This window comes from Podarcis bocagei (assembly GCF_964188305.1).
Source record: "Podarcis bocagei genome assembly, chromosome: 12".
NCBI classification, from domain to species: Eukaryota; Metazoa; Chordata; class Lepidosauria; order Squamata; family Lacertidae; genus Podarcis; species Podarcis bocagei.
This window is the reverse complement of record NC_138137.1, coordinates 54,521,984-54,541,247: the sequence shown is the minus strand read 5'-3', so window position 1 is coordinate 54,541,247 and position 19,264 is coordinate 54,521,984. Positions and strand designations below refer to the sequence as shown.

At 45.5% G+C, this 19,264-nt stretch overlaps 1 protein-coding gene across 9 annotated transcripts in view; it reads right to left on the bottom strand.

Annotated features, from left to right (window-relative positions):
- Positions 1-19,264, bottom strand: part of ADCYAP1R1 (ADCYAP receptor type I) — a 391,549-nt gene that overhangs the window by 336,228 nt on the left and 36,057 nt on the right. For all 9 annotated transcript variants that reach the window (XR_014000755.1, XM_081163732.1, XM_081163737.1 and 6 more), the window contains exon 2: positions 2,789-2,944. Coding sequence is in view for 8 of the 9 variants with exons in the window: in XM_081163732.1 (XP_081019858.1) it covers positions 2,789-2,869 (81 nt within the window). In the remaining variant the exon portion in view is untranslated. The remainder of the gene's footprint in view (positions 1-2,788; positions 2,945-19,264) is intronic.

The following is a 19,264-nucleotide window of genomic DNA, read 5'->3' as shown; positions in this document are numbered from 1 at the left end:
ACCACAGTTCAAGAAGGACACTCACAAACTGGAACGTGTCCAGAGGAGGGCAACCAAAATGGTCAAAGGCCTGGAAACGATGCCTTATGAGGAACGGCTAAGGGAGCTGGGCATGTTTAGCCTGGAGAAGAGGAGGTTAAGGGGTGATATGATAGCCATGTTCAAATATATAAAAGGATGTCATATAGAGGAGAGAGAAAAGTTGTTTTCTGCTGCTCCCGAGAAGCGGACACGGAGCAATGGATCCAAACTACAAGAAAGAAGATTCCACCTAAACATTAGGAAGAACTTCCTGACAGTAAGAGCTGTTCGACAGTGGAATTTGCTGCCAAGGAGTGTGGTGGAGTCTCCTACTTTGGAGGTCTTTAAGCAGAGGCTTGACAACCATATGTCAGGAGTGCTCTGATGGTGTTTCCTGCTTGGCAGGGGGTTGGACTCGATGGCCCTTGTGGTCTATTCCAACTCTATGATTCTATGATTCTATGACCCGGAAGCTGTACACTGGCTACCTCTGCCAATAAAGCGAGATGAGTGCCGCAACCCCAGTGTCGTCCATGACTGGACCTAATGGTCAGGGGTCCCTTTACCTTTACCTTTTATGTTAAACAGGGACGCGGATGGTGCTGTGGTCTAAACCACTGAGTCTAGGGCTTGCCGATCGGAAGGTTGGCGATTCAAATCCCCGCAGCGGGGTGAGCTCCTGTTGCTCGGTCCCTGCTCCTGCCCACCTAGCAGTTTGAAAGCACGTCAAAGTGCAAGTAGATAAATAGGTACCACTCCAGCGGGAAGGTAAATGGCATTTCTGTGCACTGCTTTGGTTTGCCAGAAGTGGCTTAGTCATGCTGGCCACATGATCTGGAAAAACTGTTTGCAGACTAACATCGGGTCCCTTGGCCAGTAAAGCGAGATGAGTGCCGCAACCCCAGAGTCGTTCGAGACTGGAGTTAACTGTCAGGGGTCCATTACCTTTTTATGTTAAACAGAAGACTGAACAAGTCATGTGAGAAGGGGATGAGGCGATGCTCAGCGAGCTATATAAGGTCTCTTATTCTTCAATTCCCAGGATTCTTGTGGGGTGGGGAGAAGCCACGAGTATTTAAAGTACTTGTATGCTAGTGCTTTAAATGAATAGTGCATTTGGGGTGTTGCTTGCAGCTCTCATTTCTATATGGATAAGAATTAATCTGAGTCTGTAAATACACAGGGCAAGACAACAGAGGATGACAACATAGAAGGTGTCACGGGGCTTCCAGAACTGTGCAAGCCCAATAGGTCTCTTGGAATCGTGAGCAAATAACTGTCTTGGCAGGCAGAGAAATCCAGAAGCAACTGCTTTGCAAACGCCACCATTGTAGGCCGCCATGAACAACATTAGAGAAAATTAATGACCCAGCATCGCTCTTGTAATGAACATATTGTCTCCGAAAGAACAAAGGCAAAGTAGTGTTAATGGAAAAACATTATCTCTGTCTCTCTCTCTCCCCCCAAAGATTCATATCATTTCTCACCAACTCGGACACTCTTTACAATGTGAAGTTACAATTATTGCCTCCTTCAAAAGATAGGTTTGCAGTCCATATAATCCGCTTGAAGGACCTGGTGCCAGCAGCCCCTCAAAGAAATGAAGATAACCTACTACCACTAAGACTTTGCAGCAACAGTGCCTCAAGAATCAAAGATTTAACTCACTGTTTATCTGATTTTTATTTATTTGTTTATTGGCCAAGCCAAGGGAGTGTCCTGGTCCCCGCCCCGCCCCCACGGACAATAGCTCACTTGAATATCTTTATACTGGAAGACAATTTGGTCAACAAGTTCAGGACACAATTCTACATGTCAAGAGACTCTCCACTCAAATCTCTTCAAGACGGGGCCAAACAATGGAGGGATCTGGGCATAAACATCTGCAGCGAGGAAGAGATACAGTAGGGACACAGGTGGCGCTGTGGTCTAAACCACTGAGCCTCTTGGACTTGCTTATCAAAAGGTTGGCGGTTCAGATCCCCAAGATGGAGTGAGCTCCTGTTGCTCTGTCCCAGCTCCTGCCAACCAAACGGTTTGAAAGCACACCAGTGCAAGTAGATAAATAGGTACCACTGCAGCGAGAAGGTAAACAGCGTTTCCATGTGCTCTGGTTTCTGTCACAGTGTCCCATTGCGCCAGAAGCGGTTTAGTCATGCTGGCCACATGACCTGGAAAGCAGTCTGTGGACTGCTTCCTCGGCTTCCTCGGCCTGAAAGCGAGATGAGCGCTGCAACCCCATAGTCCCCTTTGACTGGACTTAACCGTCCAGAGGTCCTTTACCTTTTACCTTTTTTTACAGTTGCCCTCCTCAGTCCCGCCATGAAACATAATCTCCAGATTCCTTTTTAAAAAAGGCTTTTAGAATTTGTAAAACCTGATATATGAAAGAAAATGTGCAGGCGTTATTCCATTTTTGGTTGACACGCTGGTCTGCACCCCTGCCTTTCAGTGTTTAAACTTGACCCCCACCCTGGAAAAATTCATGTGGACACCCATGAGTCTGGTTAGATTCATATGAGGCTCCCTTCACCTAAGCACAGCTTCCTCACTCCTGAAAACTGAAAGGTTAAATGTCTCCCTCACAGCTGAAAATACCATGAATGTGTGCTCGAAAACTGGTCTTTTCCTTTCCCCTTTCCACACTTGAACAACCTCTGGGTTGTGGGAATGGAGAGTTGCATAGGCAACCAGGGTATCTACCATAAAGAATGCAGGTTGTAGCAGGGTAGCTTGATGTGATGACAACACTCCTAGGGTTACTTACCAGAGGAAGAAAAATGGCTGCCAGGACACAGGTTTTCCAGCAGGCGATCATCTTGACAATCAACCAAATCGCAGTCTTCATGAAACAGATTTAGATCTTTTCCTGTGACTGGAGTGTGAGGAGCCCAGAAGATTTTGCCTCGAGCTCTTCAAATCTCTGCAAAAGAAAAGAAAGAGAAAACGTATAAAGGATGCAAGAGAGAGGGAAGGTTCTGGTACAATGGAATCAAAGATGCGAGCGACGGAATGCTGATAAACTGCCGAGTTTCCGTGAGAGAAACGAAAGGTCATTTTGGCCATATGAACAAATTGCATTCACGGTCTAGGAACATGTTGTTGGAAGGGCGGAAGTATGGAAGCAAGGATGCAGGTGTCAAGATTTTGTCTTATAAGTGCAGTGATCAAAAGAGGAAGAGAAGATGTGGGGCTCATGGCTTCTTCCAGATCTTGCCTAACAATGTCTTTATCTGGCAAGGAGTTTTTTATCAGCCATAGTTGCACCCACACTTCCTTCAAGAAGCTCAAGATGTCATACATCAGGCGTGTCCAACACGTCAATCACAATCAACTCATAGATCACGGACTGATTTTTGTCGGTCGCAGGCTGCACGAAGTCAACTGTGATTTAAAGCAACAGTAGGGGAAAGACTGGGACGCGGGTGGCGCTGTGGGTTAAACCACAGAGCCTAGGACTTGCCGATCAGAAGGTCGGTGGTTCGAATCCCCACGACGGGGTGAGCTCCCGTTGCTTGGTCCCTGCTCCTGCCAACCTAGCAGTTCGAAAGTACATCAAAGTACAAGTAGATAAATAGGTACCACTCCAGCGGGAAGGTAAACGGCGTTTCCGTGCGCTGCTCTGGTTTGCCAGAAGCGGCTTAGTCATGCTGGCCACATGACCCGGAAGCTGTACACTGGCTCCCTCGGCCAATAAAGCGAGATGAACGCTGCAACCCCAGAGTTGGCCACGACTGGACCTAATGGTCAGGGGTCCCTTTACCTTTTTAGAGAAATGACTGAGGTGGAGAGAGGGAATGGGGATGGTGTGTGTGTGTGTGTGTGTGTGTGTGTGTGAGTGAGAGAGAGAGAGAGAGAGCTTGGCGCACTCTGACTGGCTCCTCACAACTGTGTAAACTAATACAAATATACATAGTTTGACTTTTCTCACTTGTTTAGTTACTTGTCCATCTAATAACTATTTGGATCTGTCATGAAGCTACCCAAACATAACTACTGTATCTGTGAAATAAAGATTGATTGATTGATTGAACTTCAATTACTTCAGAGGGTGGTAGATCACTGCCAGCTTTTTTTATACTGGATAGTAGATCACTATCATACATTATTTCCTGCCTGTCATACATTATTTCCTCCCCTCACCGCCATAAGAGACTGGTAAGCAGAAAGACTGCAGCAAAGCAGAAAGGCCATTAATGGTCCAAGATCATTCAATGACCTCCAATCACATTTCTTGGAAGACCAGCTTGAGGAGGGGTTAGAAGGTGGGTCTTGCTGGGGCGATGAAGCCTTGGGAGAAGCCATCTGCTGGCTCTGAGCTGGAGTTAGAGGAGAAGGGGCACACAATCTTTCTCAACTCCTGTTTTATTGATCGAAGGAAACAATGAGGAAGCTCAAGTCCGTAGGCCTAATAAGGCACAAGAGGCCTCCCCGATTCACCTGTGACGCCATTTTGCTCAAGCCACGCCCACCTGCCCTTACAATTGACAGCGGTTTATGTAGAAACATCTGGCCTTTGTGTGGCTGGGCTGCAGCCTACTTTTCAGTGGAAAAACTTACACCCAATGCTCCTCCCAATTTAACCCTGGCCCTGCCCACCACTGGCATTTGGCCCTTGGTTTCCCCACCTCTGTCCTGTTTTATGGATTTGGCCAAGCAGACTGGTTTTCATTGGATAAGTGTGAGCGCATTTAACATTACAGAGTGCCTCGGTCTCTGGAGAAGAAGCAGGAACAGGAGCCGAGAGAGATAAAGAAATGAACAGCTGGAAGAGAATGTTGAAGTAAAAAAATGAGAGAGAAAATAAATAAATAAATGGAAATAATAGTGGAAGCTGCTCTCTATTCAAGTGTTGTTCAGTATTCCCTCCTACTTCAACCTTGGCTGCAGCTTTCTGGCAAAACAGCAATGCTTGGGAACCAGAATGATTTGTATTAATGAAAAATAAATTCACCGCATTACTCATCTCCTGAATGAATGGAGGAAGGGAAGTGATTCAGAAAACCTCTGAGTGCACTCTCTTCTCCAGTCCTCTCTTGGAGAGGCTGCATTTAGGCATCACAATAAGCCACAGTTGATCGTGACCTGAATGAGACATCGCAAGGTTCGAGGAAGAATTTGGAAGCTCTCTGCTTCCGATTAACCACTGCTGGTCCGTTTGTCCAAATCCAACAACAATAATAATAATAATAATAATAATAATAATAATAATAATAATAATAATAATAATAATTTATTATTTATACCCCGCCCATCTGGCTGGGCCCCCCCAGCCACTCTCGGCGGCTTCCATAAAAACCAAAAATACAATAAAATATCACACGTTAAAAACTTCCCTGAACAGGGCTGCCTTAAGATGTCTCCTGAATGTCAGGTAGTTGTTTATCGCTTTGACATCTGCTGGAAGGGCGTTCCACAGGGCGGGCGCCACTACCGAGAAGGCCCTCTGCCTGGTTCCCTGTAGCTTTGCTTCTCGCAATGAGGGAACCGCCAGAAGGCCCTCGGCGCTGGACCTCAGCGTCCGGGCAGAACGATGGGGGTGGAGACGCTCCTTCAGGTATACTGGACCGAGGCCGTTTAGGGCTTTAAAGGTCAGCACCAACACTTTGAATTGTGCTCGGAAACGTACTGGGAGCCAATGCAGGTCTTTCAAGACCGGTGTTATATGGTCTCGGCGGCTGCTCCCAGTCACCAGTCTAGCTGCCGCATTCTGGATTAGTTGTAGTTTCCGCGTCACCTTCAAAGGTAGCCCCACGTAGAGCGCATTGCAGTAGTCCAAGCGGGAGATAACCAGAGCATGCACCACTCTGGCGAGACAGTCTGCGGGCAGGTAGGGTCTCAGCCTACGTACCAGATGGAGCTGGTAAACAGCTGCCCTGGACACAGATTTGACCTGTGCCTCCATGGACAGCTGTGAGTCCAAAATGACTCCCAGGCTGTGCACCAGGTCCTTCAGGGGCACAGTTACCCCATTCAGGACCAGGGAATCCTCCACACCTGCCCGCCTCCTGTCCCCCAAAAACAGTACTTCTGTCTTGTCAGGATTCAGCCTCAATCTGTTAGCCGCCATCCATCCTCCAACCGCCTCCAGACACTCACACAGGACCTTCACCGCCTTCACTGGTTCTGATTTAAAAGAGAGGTAGAGCTGGGTATCATCCGCATACTGATGAACACCCAGCCCAAACCTCCTGATGATCTCTCCCAGCGGCCGCATGTAAATGTTGAAAAGCATGGGGGAGAGGACAGAACCCTGAGGCACCCCACAAGTGAGAGCCCAGGGGTCTGAACACTCATCCCCCACCACCACTTTCTGAACACGGCCCAGGAGGAAGGAGCGGAACCACTGTATAACAGTGCCCCCAGCTCCCAGCCCCTCAAGACGGTCCAGAAGGATGCTATGGTCGATGGTATCAAATGCCGCTGAGAGATCCAGCAGAACTAGGAAACAGCTCTCACCTTTGTCCCTAGCCCGCCGGAGATCATCAACCAGTGCGACCAAGGCAGTTTCAGTCCCATGATGAGGCCTGAATCCCGACTGGAAGGGATCCAAATGGTCCGCTTCTTCCAGGCGTGCCTGGAGTTGTTCGGCAACTGCTCGCTCAATCACCTTGCCCAGGAATGGAAGATTTGAGACTGGGCGATAGTTGGCCATCGTGGCCGCATCTAAAGATGGTTTTTTAAGAAGCGGTTTAATAACCGCCTCTTTCAGCGGGTCTGGGAAGGCTCCCTCACGGAGGGAAGCATTCACCACCCCACGAAGCCCATTGCCCAGTCCTTCCCAGCTAGCTTTTATAAGCCAGGATGGGCAAGGATCCAGGAGACAGGTGGTTGGTTTCACTCGTCCAAGCAGCCTGTCCACATCCTCGGAGGTAACAGATTGTTTTTTTTTTTATATAAATTTTTTATTGCGTTTCTTTTCATAGATTAACAAATTTGTTTACATGGCAACATACAAGAAACATTTTTTATATATATATATAAAGAAAAATAAAAATAAGAAAAAAAAATGTTATGAAACTTTCCTTGACATCTTTCAGCAATTCACTTTTGGACCTCCTCGCATCCTCTCAGCATTGCATTCATTGTTCTAGCCAGTTCAGCAATTTGTTATCTTGTTTCCCATCTTATTATACCTTTAAATATATTATGTTACCAATTTCAAAAAATTGTAATTTAATTTTGACATTCTTAATAAACATAATAATTTGTTTCAAATATTTCTCGTTTTTTCTATCAATACTTACTTTATCATTTCTTAAAATAAATTGCGGAAACATAACATTTCTTAATCGTGCGCTATCTTAACATTCAAACAACTTATAGTGTTTTTGCAAATAGTCCTTAAATTTTTTCCAGTCCTCCTCCATAGTTTCTTCGCTCAGATCTCGGATTCTGCCAGTCATTTCTGCCAACTCCATATAGTCCATCAACTGCGTCTGCCAGTCCTCCAGTGTGGGTAAATCTGGTGTTTTCCAGAACTTAGCGATGAGAATCCTAGCTGCTGTGGTTGCATACATAAACAAGGTTCTGTCCTTCTTTGGCACCTTCCGGTCCACCATGCCCAAGAGAAAGGCCTCTGGTTTCTTAGAGAAGGTATATCTAAATACCTTTTTCAGCTCATTATGTATGATTTCCCAGAAGGCCTTTACTTTCGGGCAGGTCCACCAGAGGTGAAAGAATGTCCCTTCTGCCTCCTTGCATTTCCAACACTTATTATCAGAGAGATGATATATTTTAGCCAGCTTGACTGGAGTCATGTACCACCGGTATACCATTTTCATAATGTTCTCTTTCAAGGCACTACATGCCGTGAATTTCATACCGGTGTTCCATAACCTTTCCCAGTCTTCAGACATAATGTTGTGTCCCACATCCTGTGCCCATTTTATCATAGCAGATTTAACTGTTTCATCCTGTGTGTTCCATTTAAGCAGCAAGTCATACATCCTCGAAAGTACCTTAGTCTTTGGTTCTAGTAGCTCCGTCTCCAGTTTTGATTTCTCCAACTGGAAACCCACTTTTCTGTCCATTTTAAATACCTCTTGAATTTGAGCATAATGTAGCCAATCTCGCACCTTACCTTTTAATTTGTCCTGGCTTTGGAGCTTCCAGTTATCTCCAACTCTTTCAATCAGTTCCCAATACTTTGGCCAGTAGGCCTCCATATTGGGCTTTTTTTTAGAAATCTTGGCTTCCACAGGTGATAGCCACCTCGGGGTCTTGCTTTCTAATAAATCCTTGTACTTCGTCCAGACGGCAAAAATTGATTTTCTGACAATATGATTTTTAAACAATTTATGAACCTTCGCCTTGTCATACCACAAGTATGCATGCCAACCATACACATTATCAAACCCTTCCAGATCTAGGACATCGGTGTTTTCCAACAAGAACCAATCCTTCAACCAGCAGAAGGCTGCAGCTTCATAGTACAACCTTAGGTCCGGCAGGGCAAACCCCCCTCTTTCTTTTGAGTCGGTTAGTATTTTAAATTTTATTCGGGGCTTTTTGCCCTGCCAGACAAACTTAGAAATATCCTTCTGCCATTTTCCAAAACATTCCATTCTGTCCACGACCTGAAGGGTCTGAAATAAAAATAGCATTTTAGGCAAAACACACATCTTTATAGCTGCGATTCGGCCTGACAAGGTAAGTTTCAATCTTGACCAAATATCCAAGTCTTTTTTAATTTCCAACCAACATTTTTCATAATTATCTTTAAAAAGGTTTAAATTTTTAGTGGACAAGTATACCCCCAGGTATTTCACTTTTTTAACCACACTTAGCTCTGTCTCTTTCTGATACTCCTCTATCTCTGTAGGTGTCAGATTTTTGACCAAAACCTTAGTTTTTTGTTTGTTTAGCTTAAATCCCGCCACCCGACCAAACTCCAAAATAAGTTCCAAAACTCTTTTTGTACTAGATACTGGCTCCTGTACTGTCAGGACTAGGTCATCTGCAAAGGCTTTCAATTTGTATTGTTTCGCTCCGACCTCTATACCTTGCACCAGCTGGTCCTCCCTAATCATATTCAGCAATACCTCCAGAACAGAAATAAATAGCAGAGGGGATAAAGGGCACCCCTGTCGTGTCCCTTTTTCAATTCGAAGTTCCTCCGATACCACATTGTTCACTATCAGTTTAGCTTTTTGTTCTGAATAGATTGCTTCTAGTCCATTTTCAAACCCCCGTCCCACTCCCATCCCTTTCAAGTTCTTCTTCATAAACATCCAAGAAATGTTGTCAAATGCTTTCTCCGCATCAATAAAGATTAAAGCAGCCCTTGTATTTCTAATTCGCAACAGCTCCAAAATATCAATGATGTTCCTGGTATTGTCCGACATGTGTCTACCAGGGAGAAAGCCTGCTTGGTCTTTGTGAATTACTTCATTTAACACATTTTTAAGTCTACTTGCTAAAATGTCTGCAAAAATTTTGTAATCCACATTCAGGAGTGAGATGGGACGGTAGTTCTTGAGCTGAGTCTTTTCCCTTTCTGACTTGGGAATCAATGTGATAAATGCTTCTTTCCACGTTTCCGGTGCCTTCCTCCCCTCCGTGATCTGATTACAAACCTCCAACAACGGTTGTATCAAGAAATCCTTCAAAGTTTTGTAATATTTGGAGGTAAGTCCATCCGGGCCTGGAGATTTGCCCAGCTGCATGTTTTGGATGGCACCTTCAATTTCCTGTTGAGTTATTTTGCTGTTAAGAATTGATCTTTTATCTTGACTTATTTTTGGTAGTCCATTTGTTTCCAAAAATTGGTCCATTTCCGGTTCTTTCTGAGGCCCCTGTGCGTAGAGCTCTTTGAAATATCTGTGGAAGCACTTTCTTATTTCTTCTGGTTTCTGAACTATTTTTCCTTGAATCTCCAGATTTGTAACCGTATTTAACTTTTGTCTTTTTTTCAGCTGCCAAGCCAGCAACTTTCCACATTTATTTGCTGATTCAAATGATCTCTGCTTCATTTGTTTAATTTTCCACTCAATCTCTTGATTGATCAGTTTCGAATATTGTGCTTGATGAAATTTGATCTCTCTTAGCACCTCTTTGGATTTCGGTTTGATTCTCAATTTTTTCTCTCCTTCACTTATTTTCTCTAAAATTTTTTCTTTTTTTCCATTCCAATATTTTCTTTTTATCGAATTCTGTTGAATCAGAAACCCTCTCATTACAGCTTTACTTGCATCCCAGATTGTTCTTTTCTCCACCGTAGTGTTCAAATTTATTTCAAAGTAGTCCTTTAATGTTTTTTGGGCCTTCTTCACAATCTCTTGATCTCTTAACAAGGTGTCATTCATTCTCCATCTGAAGGATCCAGTTGGGAAAAGTCTCAGTTCCATTTTTATGGCATTGTGGTCGGAGCAGGTTTTTGGGCAGATTTCCACTTTTCTCGTTTTCGGAGCCAGCCCTCTAGATATCCAAATTTGGTCGATTCGTGTCCATGACAAATGGGCCTCGGAAAAGAAAGTTCCTTCTTTACCCAAGGGGTTCTTTGTCCTCCAAATGTCGATCAAGTCCATATTGTCTGTCATTTCAAAGAAAGTTTTAGGGAGTCTGCCGTCTGTTGTTAAGTTTTGATTTTGGGATTTGTCCATATTTGTAGACACCACCCCATTCATATCTCCCATCACAATAATATTAGCATAGTCCAAATAGTCCATCATTGTCTCATGCAGCTTCTTGTAGAATTCTGATTTTCCATCATTTGGCGCGTAGATTCCTAATATCAAAATCTTTTCCCCTTGTGTTTGAATTTCAATTGCGAGGATTCTTCCATGATCATCTTTAAATAAAAATTTTGGCGACAGGTTCTCCTTTGCATAAATTACAACACCTCTTTTTTTAACTTTGTCTGATGAGATAAATTCTTGGCCAAGTCTTTTATTAATTAATACTTTCCTGTGGAGCCTAGTCACATGTGTTTCTTGCAAACATATTACATCCAATTGTTCTTTTTTTAGGATATGAAATATCCTTCTCCTTTTTTCCGGAGAATTCCCGCCATTTATGTTCCAACTAAGTAGCTGCAGAGACATCCTGTTCTATTTAAGATGTTCTTAAGATGGGGTGTCTTCCTTTTGTTCAGATCCCGAAGGTATAGGCGTTGGCCCACTTCCGGGCGGTGCTGGTGCTGGTAAAACTGGAATCCAATCCGCTCCTTTTTGGAGATCTTCTCCGTGGTCGTGAAGGAACCTTTGGTTATCTTCAGGTGTTCTTATTTTAACCTTCCTTTCTTTGTAGGTGAAGGATAATCCCTGTGGAAACTCCCACCTATAGGGGATTGCGTTGTGTCTCAGCAATTTTGCTAGTTCTGTATAGGTGGCTCTAAGGTCCAGCAGCTGCCTCGGGATATCTCTGTAAATTTCCACTCTTTTGTCTTGTATTTCAATTGCTTTTTTGAAGTGAAGGCCTAGGATCTTGTCTCTCTCTTCCTTTGTTCTTAAAATTATCAAGCAGTCTCTGGATCTGTCTTTCCTTACCAGTCTTCCCAATCTATATGCCGAGACAATCTTAAAATCCGTGTCTTCCTTTAAACCCCAGAACTTCGAGAATTCCTGTGTTAAGTATCCAATCAAATCTCCTTGCTCGAGTTCTGGAATACCTCTCAATTTGATGTTGCTCTCACGATTTTTCAGTTCCACCATTGACAGATAGACTTGTTGTTCACCCACCTGTTTGTGCAGGGGCCTAACTTCTCCTTTTATTTCTTCAACCTCTTTTTGTAGGACTCCCACTTTCTGGATTGCTTCTCCAGCTAATTCTCGATTTTCCGCTGTTGCTCCTTGCAATTTCTCTATAGCTTGCGTGTGCTGGGAAACTTGGTCAGTCAGTTTTTGAATCGAGGAAGTTGCTTTATCTATCTTCACAGACTGATCGTCCACCTTCTGATTTAAACTTGATAGTTGCTCCAATATTTGTTTTAATAATGTATCTGACCCACCTGCTGCCATATCTTCCTCAGTGGACTTCTCAGTTATTTCCCCTTGTTCTCTATGAGACACCAGTACAGCTGGAACCGACGAGCGGCGTCCTTGGGTCAATGTTGTTTGTACAAATTGTGCTGGTCTTCTTTCCTTTTCCTTTTCTTTTTCCTTAGCCTCTTTAGATTCCTTTGCTTTAGACGCTCTTGTTCTCCCTGCACCACTCATTACACATCTGTCAATGTTCAAGGTCAAATTGTCTATTGTTCCATGGGAAAGACAAATTCAGGAGTAAACAGCCAGTGAGATGGAATTCAAAACAAAAGTCAGTTCCCAGGATTTTGTAATCCGAAAGCCCTGTAGGGGGAGTGCCACCCGATTTCAAAGACAAGGAAGGAAGTAATCCGCCATTGAAGTTCCAGATTGCTTCAAAACAATAAATTCGTTAATCCAAAAGTCCCTTCATAAATTCAAGATCTCCCAAAGCACCTTTTATAAATCGACAAAGTTTCACGAAAGGTGCTTGTAACAGTATCCCAATCAGTCTTTTCTGCTCAAATGTAACAATTGCTTTCTAGCACAGTTTGCAACTGTTTCCGCAGTTTGACACAGTCTCTCTCTCTGGCAGCCCGACGATCTGGCTCTTTAAACAGCCCAAAGAGAACAAAAGATAGGAGGAAAGTCACCATCTGCTGCTTCTTTTAATCAATGTCCATTTCCACCTTAAGCTCAATGAAGAAGGCAAATTTTATAGCACGAAAAAGTTTAAGCTTCCCAAAGTCCCGTTTCAAATGCTTCCGTTTCTAAAAGCTTTGCTTTGATCTTGTCAGCAATGTCGGAAGACGGACTTCCCTTTTCTCGTCTCCCGCTTTCAGCCAAATTAACCGAATTTCTTTGCCAAATTTTAAACCCCTTTACTCACGGGTATGTTGCTTGCAGTTTAGCGTTGATTTTAGGAAGAAGGATCAGCGCTCATCTGTAACAGCCGCGCGGCTTCGCTTCCGCGGAAAGAGCGATGAACTCACAGCACCGCTACCCCTCCTTCACTCCGGGTCTCCTTACGGGGTCCCTTCTGTGTTTCCGGAGCAGCTTCTGGTGCCCGCCGAGTCCCACGGCCACGGGCTCACTCTACCCGTGGTTTATCTTGATGGGTCGTCGCTATGCCGCAGCAAACGACCCTTTTCCGCGGAGCCCCTCTTCAGAGCTCGAAGAGGACCGCCATTACAGTTTCGCGCCGCCCCCTCGGAGGTAACAGATTGGAATTGATCCCACTCAACTTGACTAGACAGAACTCTAGCACTCTCCCGCCCCGGCCCTGCTCCCACGGTGGAGTCTACTTCTTCCCGAATCTGAGCGATTTTATCTGCAAAAAACTTTGCAAAATCATTGCAGGAGAACATGTGGCCCGTACTGGGCCCCGATGTTCCAGGTGGTTCCGCTAAATTGTGAACCACCTGAAAAAGTCTCCTGCTGCTGTTTTCTGCAGATGCAATAGAGGCGGTGAAGAAATTCTTCTTCGCCGTCGCTATTGCCACTTGGTAGGCTCGACATTGAGCTCTAACCTGTGCCCGGTCAGATTCGGAATGAGTTATCTGCCACCGGCGCTCTAGCCATCTCAACGATTGTTTCATTGCCCTCAGATCCGTGGAAAACCACGGGGCTGTCCGGGCTCCATGCAATCGGAGAGGGCGCTTCGGAGCCAAATAGTCAATAGCCCTGGTTAACTCCACATTCCAGCGGGCCACCAGGGAATCAGCTGAAAGGCCATCAACATGGGATAAAGCATCCCCTACCACTCTCTGGAAACCATTTGGATCCATTAAGTGGCGGGGGCGGACCATCCGAATTGGTCCCACCTCCCTGCAGAGGGGATGGGTCGCAGAGAAGTCCAGTTGCACCAGGAAGTGATCTGACAAGCCATGCTTAATCTTAACAACCCAAACTGCGGGTTATGAAAGCTGGCCACTCTCCACAAACTGTAGCTAAGATCAACCACAGTTTAGGGCTTGAAGGGCACAGTAAACTGTGGTTTTAAAAAACAGCAGCAGTGGTTTGAAATCACCTCCTCGCAGCCATGCCAGAGGAAAAGGAGCGTGACAGCTCAAAGCCCCCGACAGCACATTTCTATCACAATAAGCCACAGTGTATTGTGACATCCAAATGTAGCCAATATCCTACACTTTTCCCTGTCCCTTCCACCTGTGCCTTCTATGACACTGGACCCTCGGTCTTGGCCGCACCATTTCTCTAAACCTGGTTGACTGCAGGAAAGGACCCAAATAATACATAGCAGCTCAAGCTCAAATTACTGTATTTTTTGCTCTATAAGACTCACTTTTTCCCTCCTAAAAAGTAAGGGGAAATGTGTGTGCATCTTATGGAGTGAATGCAGGCTGCGCAGCTATCCCAGAAGCCAGAACAGCAAGAGGGATTGCTGCTTTCACTGCGCAGCGATCCCTCTTGCTGTTCTGGCTTCTGAGATTCAGAATTTTTTTTTCTTGTTTTCCTCCTCCAAAAACTAGGTGCGTCTTGTGGTCTGGTGCGTCTTATAGAGCGAAAAATATGGTAACTCCTGGCCAACAACAGAGGGTGTTAATGCAATGCCCCTTTGACCTTTGCACTTTTATGGAATGCATGCAGGCGCAACTCAGTCATATGAAGAGAGCCATCTTTGGGATTACGGTAATATAATTGTTTTAAAGCAGGCACAGGCAAACTCTGCCCCTCCAGATGTTTGGGAATACAATTCCCATCATCCCTGACCACTAGTCCTGTTAGCTAGGGATGATGGGAATTGTAGTCCCAAATAGCTGGAGGGCCGGAGTTTGCCTATGCCTGTTTTAAAGGGATGCTGTTGAGATGCCAACAATTTTACACAAGGGGACCCAGATTTCCAGCCCTAATGCAAGTTCAATTCTCCCCCAAACTTAATTTTTGCAAAATTCAAGTAGGTAGCTGTGTTGGTCTGCTGTAGTCAAAAGAAATGAAAACAATTCTTTAAAAAGATAGTTAAAAAGACTCTTCTTAAAAACCTAAAAAAAAGAGTCAAGTCTTCAAAAAAGTTATATGAAAGTCTTTGAAAGAAACTGTCAGGGAACTGACATCGGAGCCAGAGGCGGAGGTGAGGCTCTCAAACGATGCTGGAGAAGGGCCCAGCAGGGGGAGAGGCGGCTCACCAGCTGGGGAAGGAAATCAGCGTAACACCAGGGATAAAGGGGGGCAGATGGGGGAATCGGCGAGGGGGCTCCAGGACTCCTCGCCGGAGATCAGCGAGGAGAGCACGGGTCCTCCGCTACCCATGCCCTCCCTGCGCAGAAGACTTCCGCGCAGGGAGAGTAGGAGGAGACTTGGAGTCAAACAACTTTTATGCTGGAAAAGGTTTAAGAAACGCCCACTGACGGATTCTGCCAGCGACTGAACAGCCACGAAGTGTAGGGCTGTCCAGACAGAAAAGGTTTAACAAGGCAAACTAGCCAGGAGTGGCACCAACTTGCGCACGAGTAACCCCTACAGTTATTACTGAAACCTTCCAAAAGAATTATAATGTAGTACCTTAGAGACCAACTGAGTAGTTTTAGGTATAAGCTTTCGTATGCTTATACAAGTGCGTCTGTAGAAGTGTGCATGCACATGAAAGCTTACACCTAAAACTGTTTTAATTAATTTTTGCAATACTTGTAACCATTAACTAGCAGGCAAAGAAGAGAAGCATTTTTTCATTCCTGGCATGTCTGATCTATTCTGACGTAAAGATAAACTGTCAGAGATGCTTGAGAAGAAAGCAAAAGCAAATTTGTATGTGGGTGGTGCCTTTGCTTATTCTGCTCAGGGGGTGTTTAGTTTTTAATGAGAGATTTTGATTTAAAAACCTGGATGCGTCACACCTGAAAATGCCTGCAGACAAAGATTTCATTTTATATATTTATGAGCCCTGCCTACCTGAAGCCAATGGTCTCCATCAGACAGTTCTTAAGTTAAAATTCAGTGTCAGCTAGTGGTTTCTTCTTAGATTTGAGCAGTCAGTCCAAGACAGGATGCATATATCCTGGCGCTTCCTAATTCTAGACAGCACAAATATAAAACACCCTCCCTCTGACTATCCTGATAGAAACCAGATTTCTACATGCTTGAGGATTGGCATCATCAATCCAGCACAAAGATTAATTTACAGCTGGCTTCGGTTCTAAGCCGCACCAAATTTCTTGCAAAATATTTGTATTTACGCAATATCCTATTCAAGTTGCTGAATTGTGAAACATGTTTGATGGGCAGTTGCTGTTGCATGGTCAGTTGAAACTATTGGCCCAGCATCCCTGAAGGAGGAAGTCAGTTAAAACAACACATAAACTATTGTTATAAATTGGGGGGGGGGCCCTAAACCCTAGGAATGAATAAATATTAGGATTGGGATTAATTGGGATATGCACGCTACATGGGGCTACCTTTGAAGGTGACCCGGAAACTGCAATTAATCCAGAATGCGGCAGCCAGACTGGTGACTGGGAGCGGCCGCTGAGACCATGTAACACCGGTTCTGAAAGACCTACATTGGCTCCCAGTACGTTTCTGAGCACAATTCAAAGTGTTGGTGCTGACACTTAAAGCCCTAAATGACCCTGGCCCAGTATACCTGAAGGAGCGTCTCCATCCCCATCGTTCAGCCCGGACACTGAGGTCCAGCCCCAAGGGCCTTCTGGCGGTTCCCTCACTGCGAGAAGTAAAGCTACAGGGAACCAGACAGAGGGCCTTCTTGGTGGTGGCGCCTGCCCTGTGGAATGCCCTCCTACCAGATGTCAAGGAAATAAAGAACTACACAACTTTTAGAAGACATCTGAAGGCTGCCCTGTATTGGGAAGTTTTTGATGTTTGACTTTTGTGTGTGTTTTTATATGCGCTGGAAGCCACCCCGGGTGGCTGAGGAAACCCAGCCCGATGGGTAGGGTATAAATAATAAAGTTGTTGTTGTTGTTGTTGTTGTTGTTGTTGTTGTTGTTGTTGTCACTCTGTGATCGAATCCTGCTTGTGGGTTCCCCACGGACATCTGGTTAACCACTCTGAGAACAGGATGCTGGTCTGTAATTCATTGGCCTGATCAAGAAAGTTCTTCTTATGTTCTTAAAAGGAGGCGCTCAAGATTACATCTGGAAATCATAAAGACTAAGTAAAAAGGGATTTTCTTAAAAGCCGTTAAACAGGGCAGCTTTAAGCAAACAACCAGTTGACCGATTGCCAGAACGCAATTCTACAAATTCCCATCCCAGCTGAATAACAAGGAGCAGCAAACCTGACCCGCTTTCTTGTACGATTTTCCAAACAAACTGCTCAGTCTTTTGGACACTAATTGCCTGTACTTCAGTGGGCTCTCTGACAGAGCGAGCCGACATGATCGGCGTCTCCAGAGGACGCCTGTCAATCTTTCCTGCAAAAGCACACGGCAAAAGACACCAGTTCCATCGAGCCAAAGGTCATGAGATGTGTGCTTTTTTCCAGTTTCTTTCAACACCGGATGCTTCTAATTCTGGGGAAGCCAGCCAGCCCTGGAATCAAATTAAGCGGTTGATGACTCCTAAAGATGGGAAGAACCGCACAGTAAAAATAAAAAATCAAATCTAGCCATAGAGAACTAATTGGCAGGGACCAGAAGACGGCGGATGAAGCCAAGGGCTCAGGATAAGAAGGGAAATGGAAATGTGTAGGGTCAAACTCAAGAAGGAATATTCCTCTGTGTGTTCAGTGTCCAGTTCTGGCCAGAAGCAGAATGCTGGAAGATTCAGCACAGATCAAAGGGAGCACTTCTTCCCGTAGTTAAACTATGGAACTCACTGCCACTGGAGATACAGTGGTGCCTCGCAAGACGAAATTAATTCGTTCCGCAAGTTTTTTCTTCTTGCGAGTTTTTCGTCTTGCGAAGCACGGTTTCCCATAGGAATGCATTGAAAATCAATCAATGCGTTCCTATGGAAACCACCTTCAGACCAGGTCCGGGGACAGTCTGTCCCCCGACCTCTTCTGAAGGCTGGGGGGGGACAAGGGCTTTTCTTCCCACCACCAGCCTTCAGAAGGCTGTTCTGAAGGCTGGCGGTGAGAAGAAAAGCCGTTCTCCCCACCTCCCGCCCCGCAAGCTCCGGGGACAGGAGCGCTTTGCTGCCGACCGCCAGCATTTTAAAAGCCCCCGCTGTCCCGGGGCGATTTTAAAATGCTGGCGGGCGGCAGCAAAGTCTCCGCTGTCCCGGGGGCTTTTAAAATGCTGGGGGTCGGCAGCGAAGCCTTCGCTGCCGCCCGCCAGCATTTTAAGATCGCCCGGGACAGCGGAGAAGTCTCCGCTGTCCCGGGAAGGCAGGCGGGGGGGGGAACAAAGACTTTCGCCCCCCACCGGCCTTCAGAAGAGGTCCAGGACCTCGTCTGAAGGCCGGCGGTGGGCGAAAGTCTTTGCTCCCGACCGCCAGCATTTTAAAAGAGGTCCCCGGAGATTTCCCTATGGGCTTTCTTCTTGCGAAGCAAGCCCATAGGGAAATTCGTCTTGCGGAACGACTCAAAAACGGGAAACTCTTTCGTCTTGCGAGTTTTTCGTTTTGCGAGGCATTCATCTTGCGAGGCACCACTGTATTGATGGCCAACTCAGGTGGCTTCCAAAGAAGATCAGGCAAATTCATGGTGGAGAAGACTATCAATTGCCACTAACCATGATGGCTATGCTCTGGCCTCCACTATCTGGAGGCAGCGATGCTACTGAATGCCAGTTTTTGGAAGCCACAGGAGGCGAAAGGGCTTTTCTGCTCAGGTTCTGCTTTCCAGTTTCCCACAGGCATTGGGGTAATCAGACCTGAGGGGGATTTGCAGGGAATAAAGAAGTAAATAACTAAATGAATATCAGAAAGCCTGTGCGGTGTAGAGTGTTGGACTAGGACCTGGGAGACCTGGGAGAGCAGCGTTCAAATCCCCACTCGGTCATGAAGTTCATTGGGTGACCTTGGAGACAGTCCCTGCCTCTCAGTCTAACCAATCTCACAGGGTTGTTGTAGGGGATAAATAGGAGGAGGAGAACCATGTATGCCACATTGAGTTCTGTGGAATATCAATGCAATACAGTTATACCTTGGGTTACAGACGCTTCAGGTTGCGTTTTTTCACATTACGGACCCACTGAAAGCCGGAAGTACTGGAACGGGTTACTTCCAGGTTTTTGGGGTTGCGCATGCACAGAAGTGCTAAATTGCACTTTGCGCATGCGCAGAAGTGCTGAATCACAACACACACATGTGCAGACGCACTGCTGCGGGTTGCGAACGCTGCGGGTTGCGGACGTGCATCCC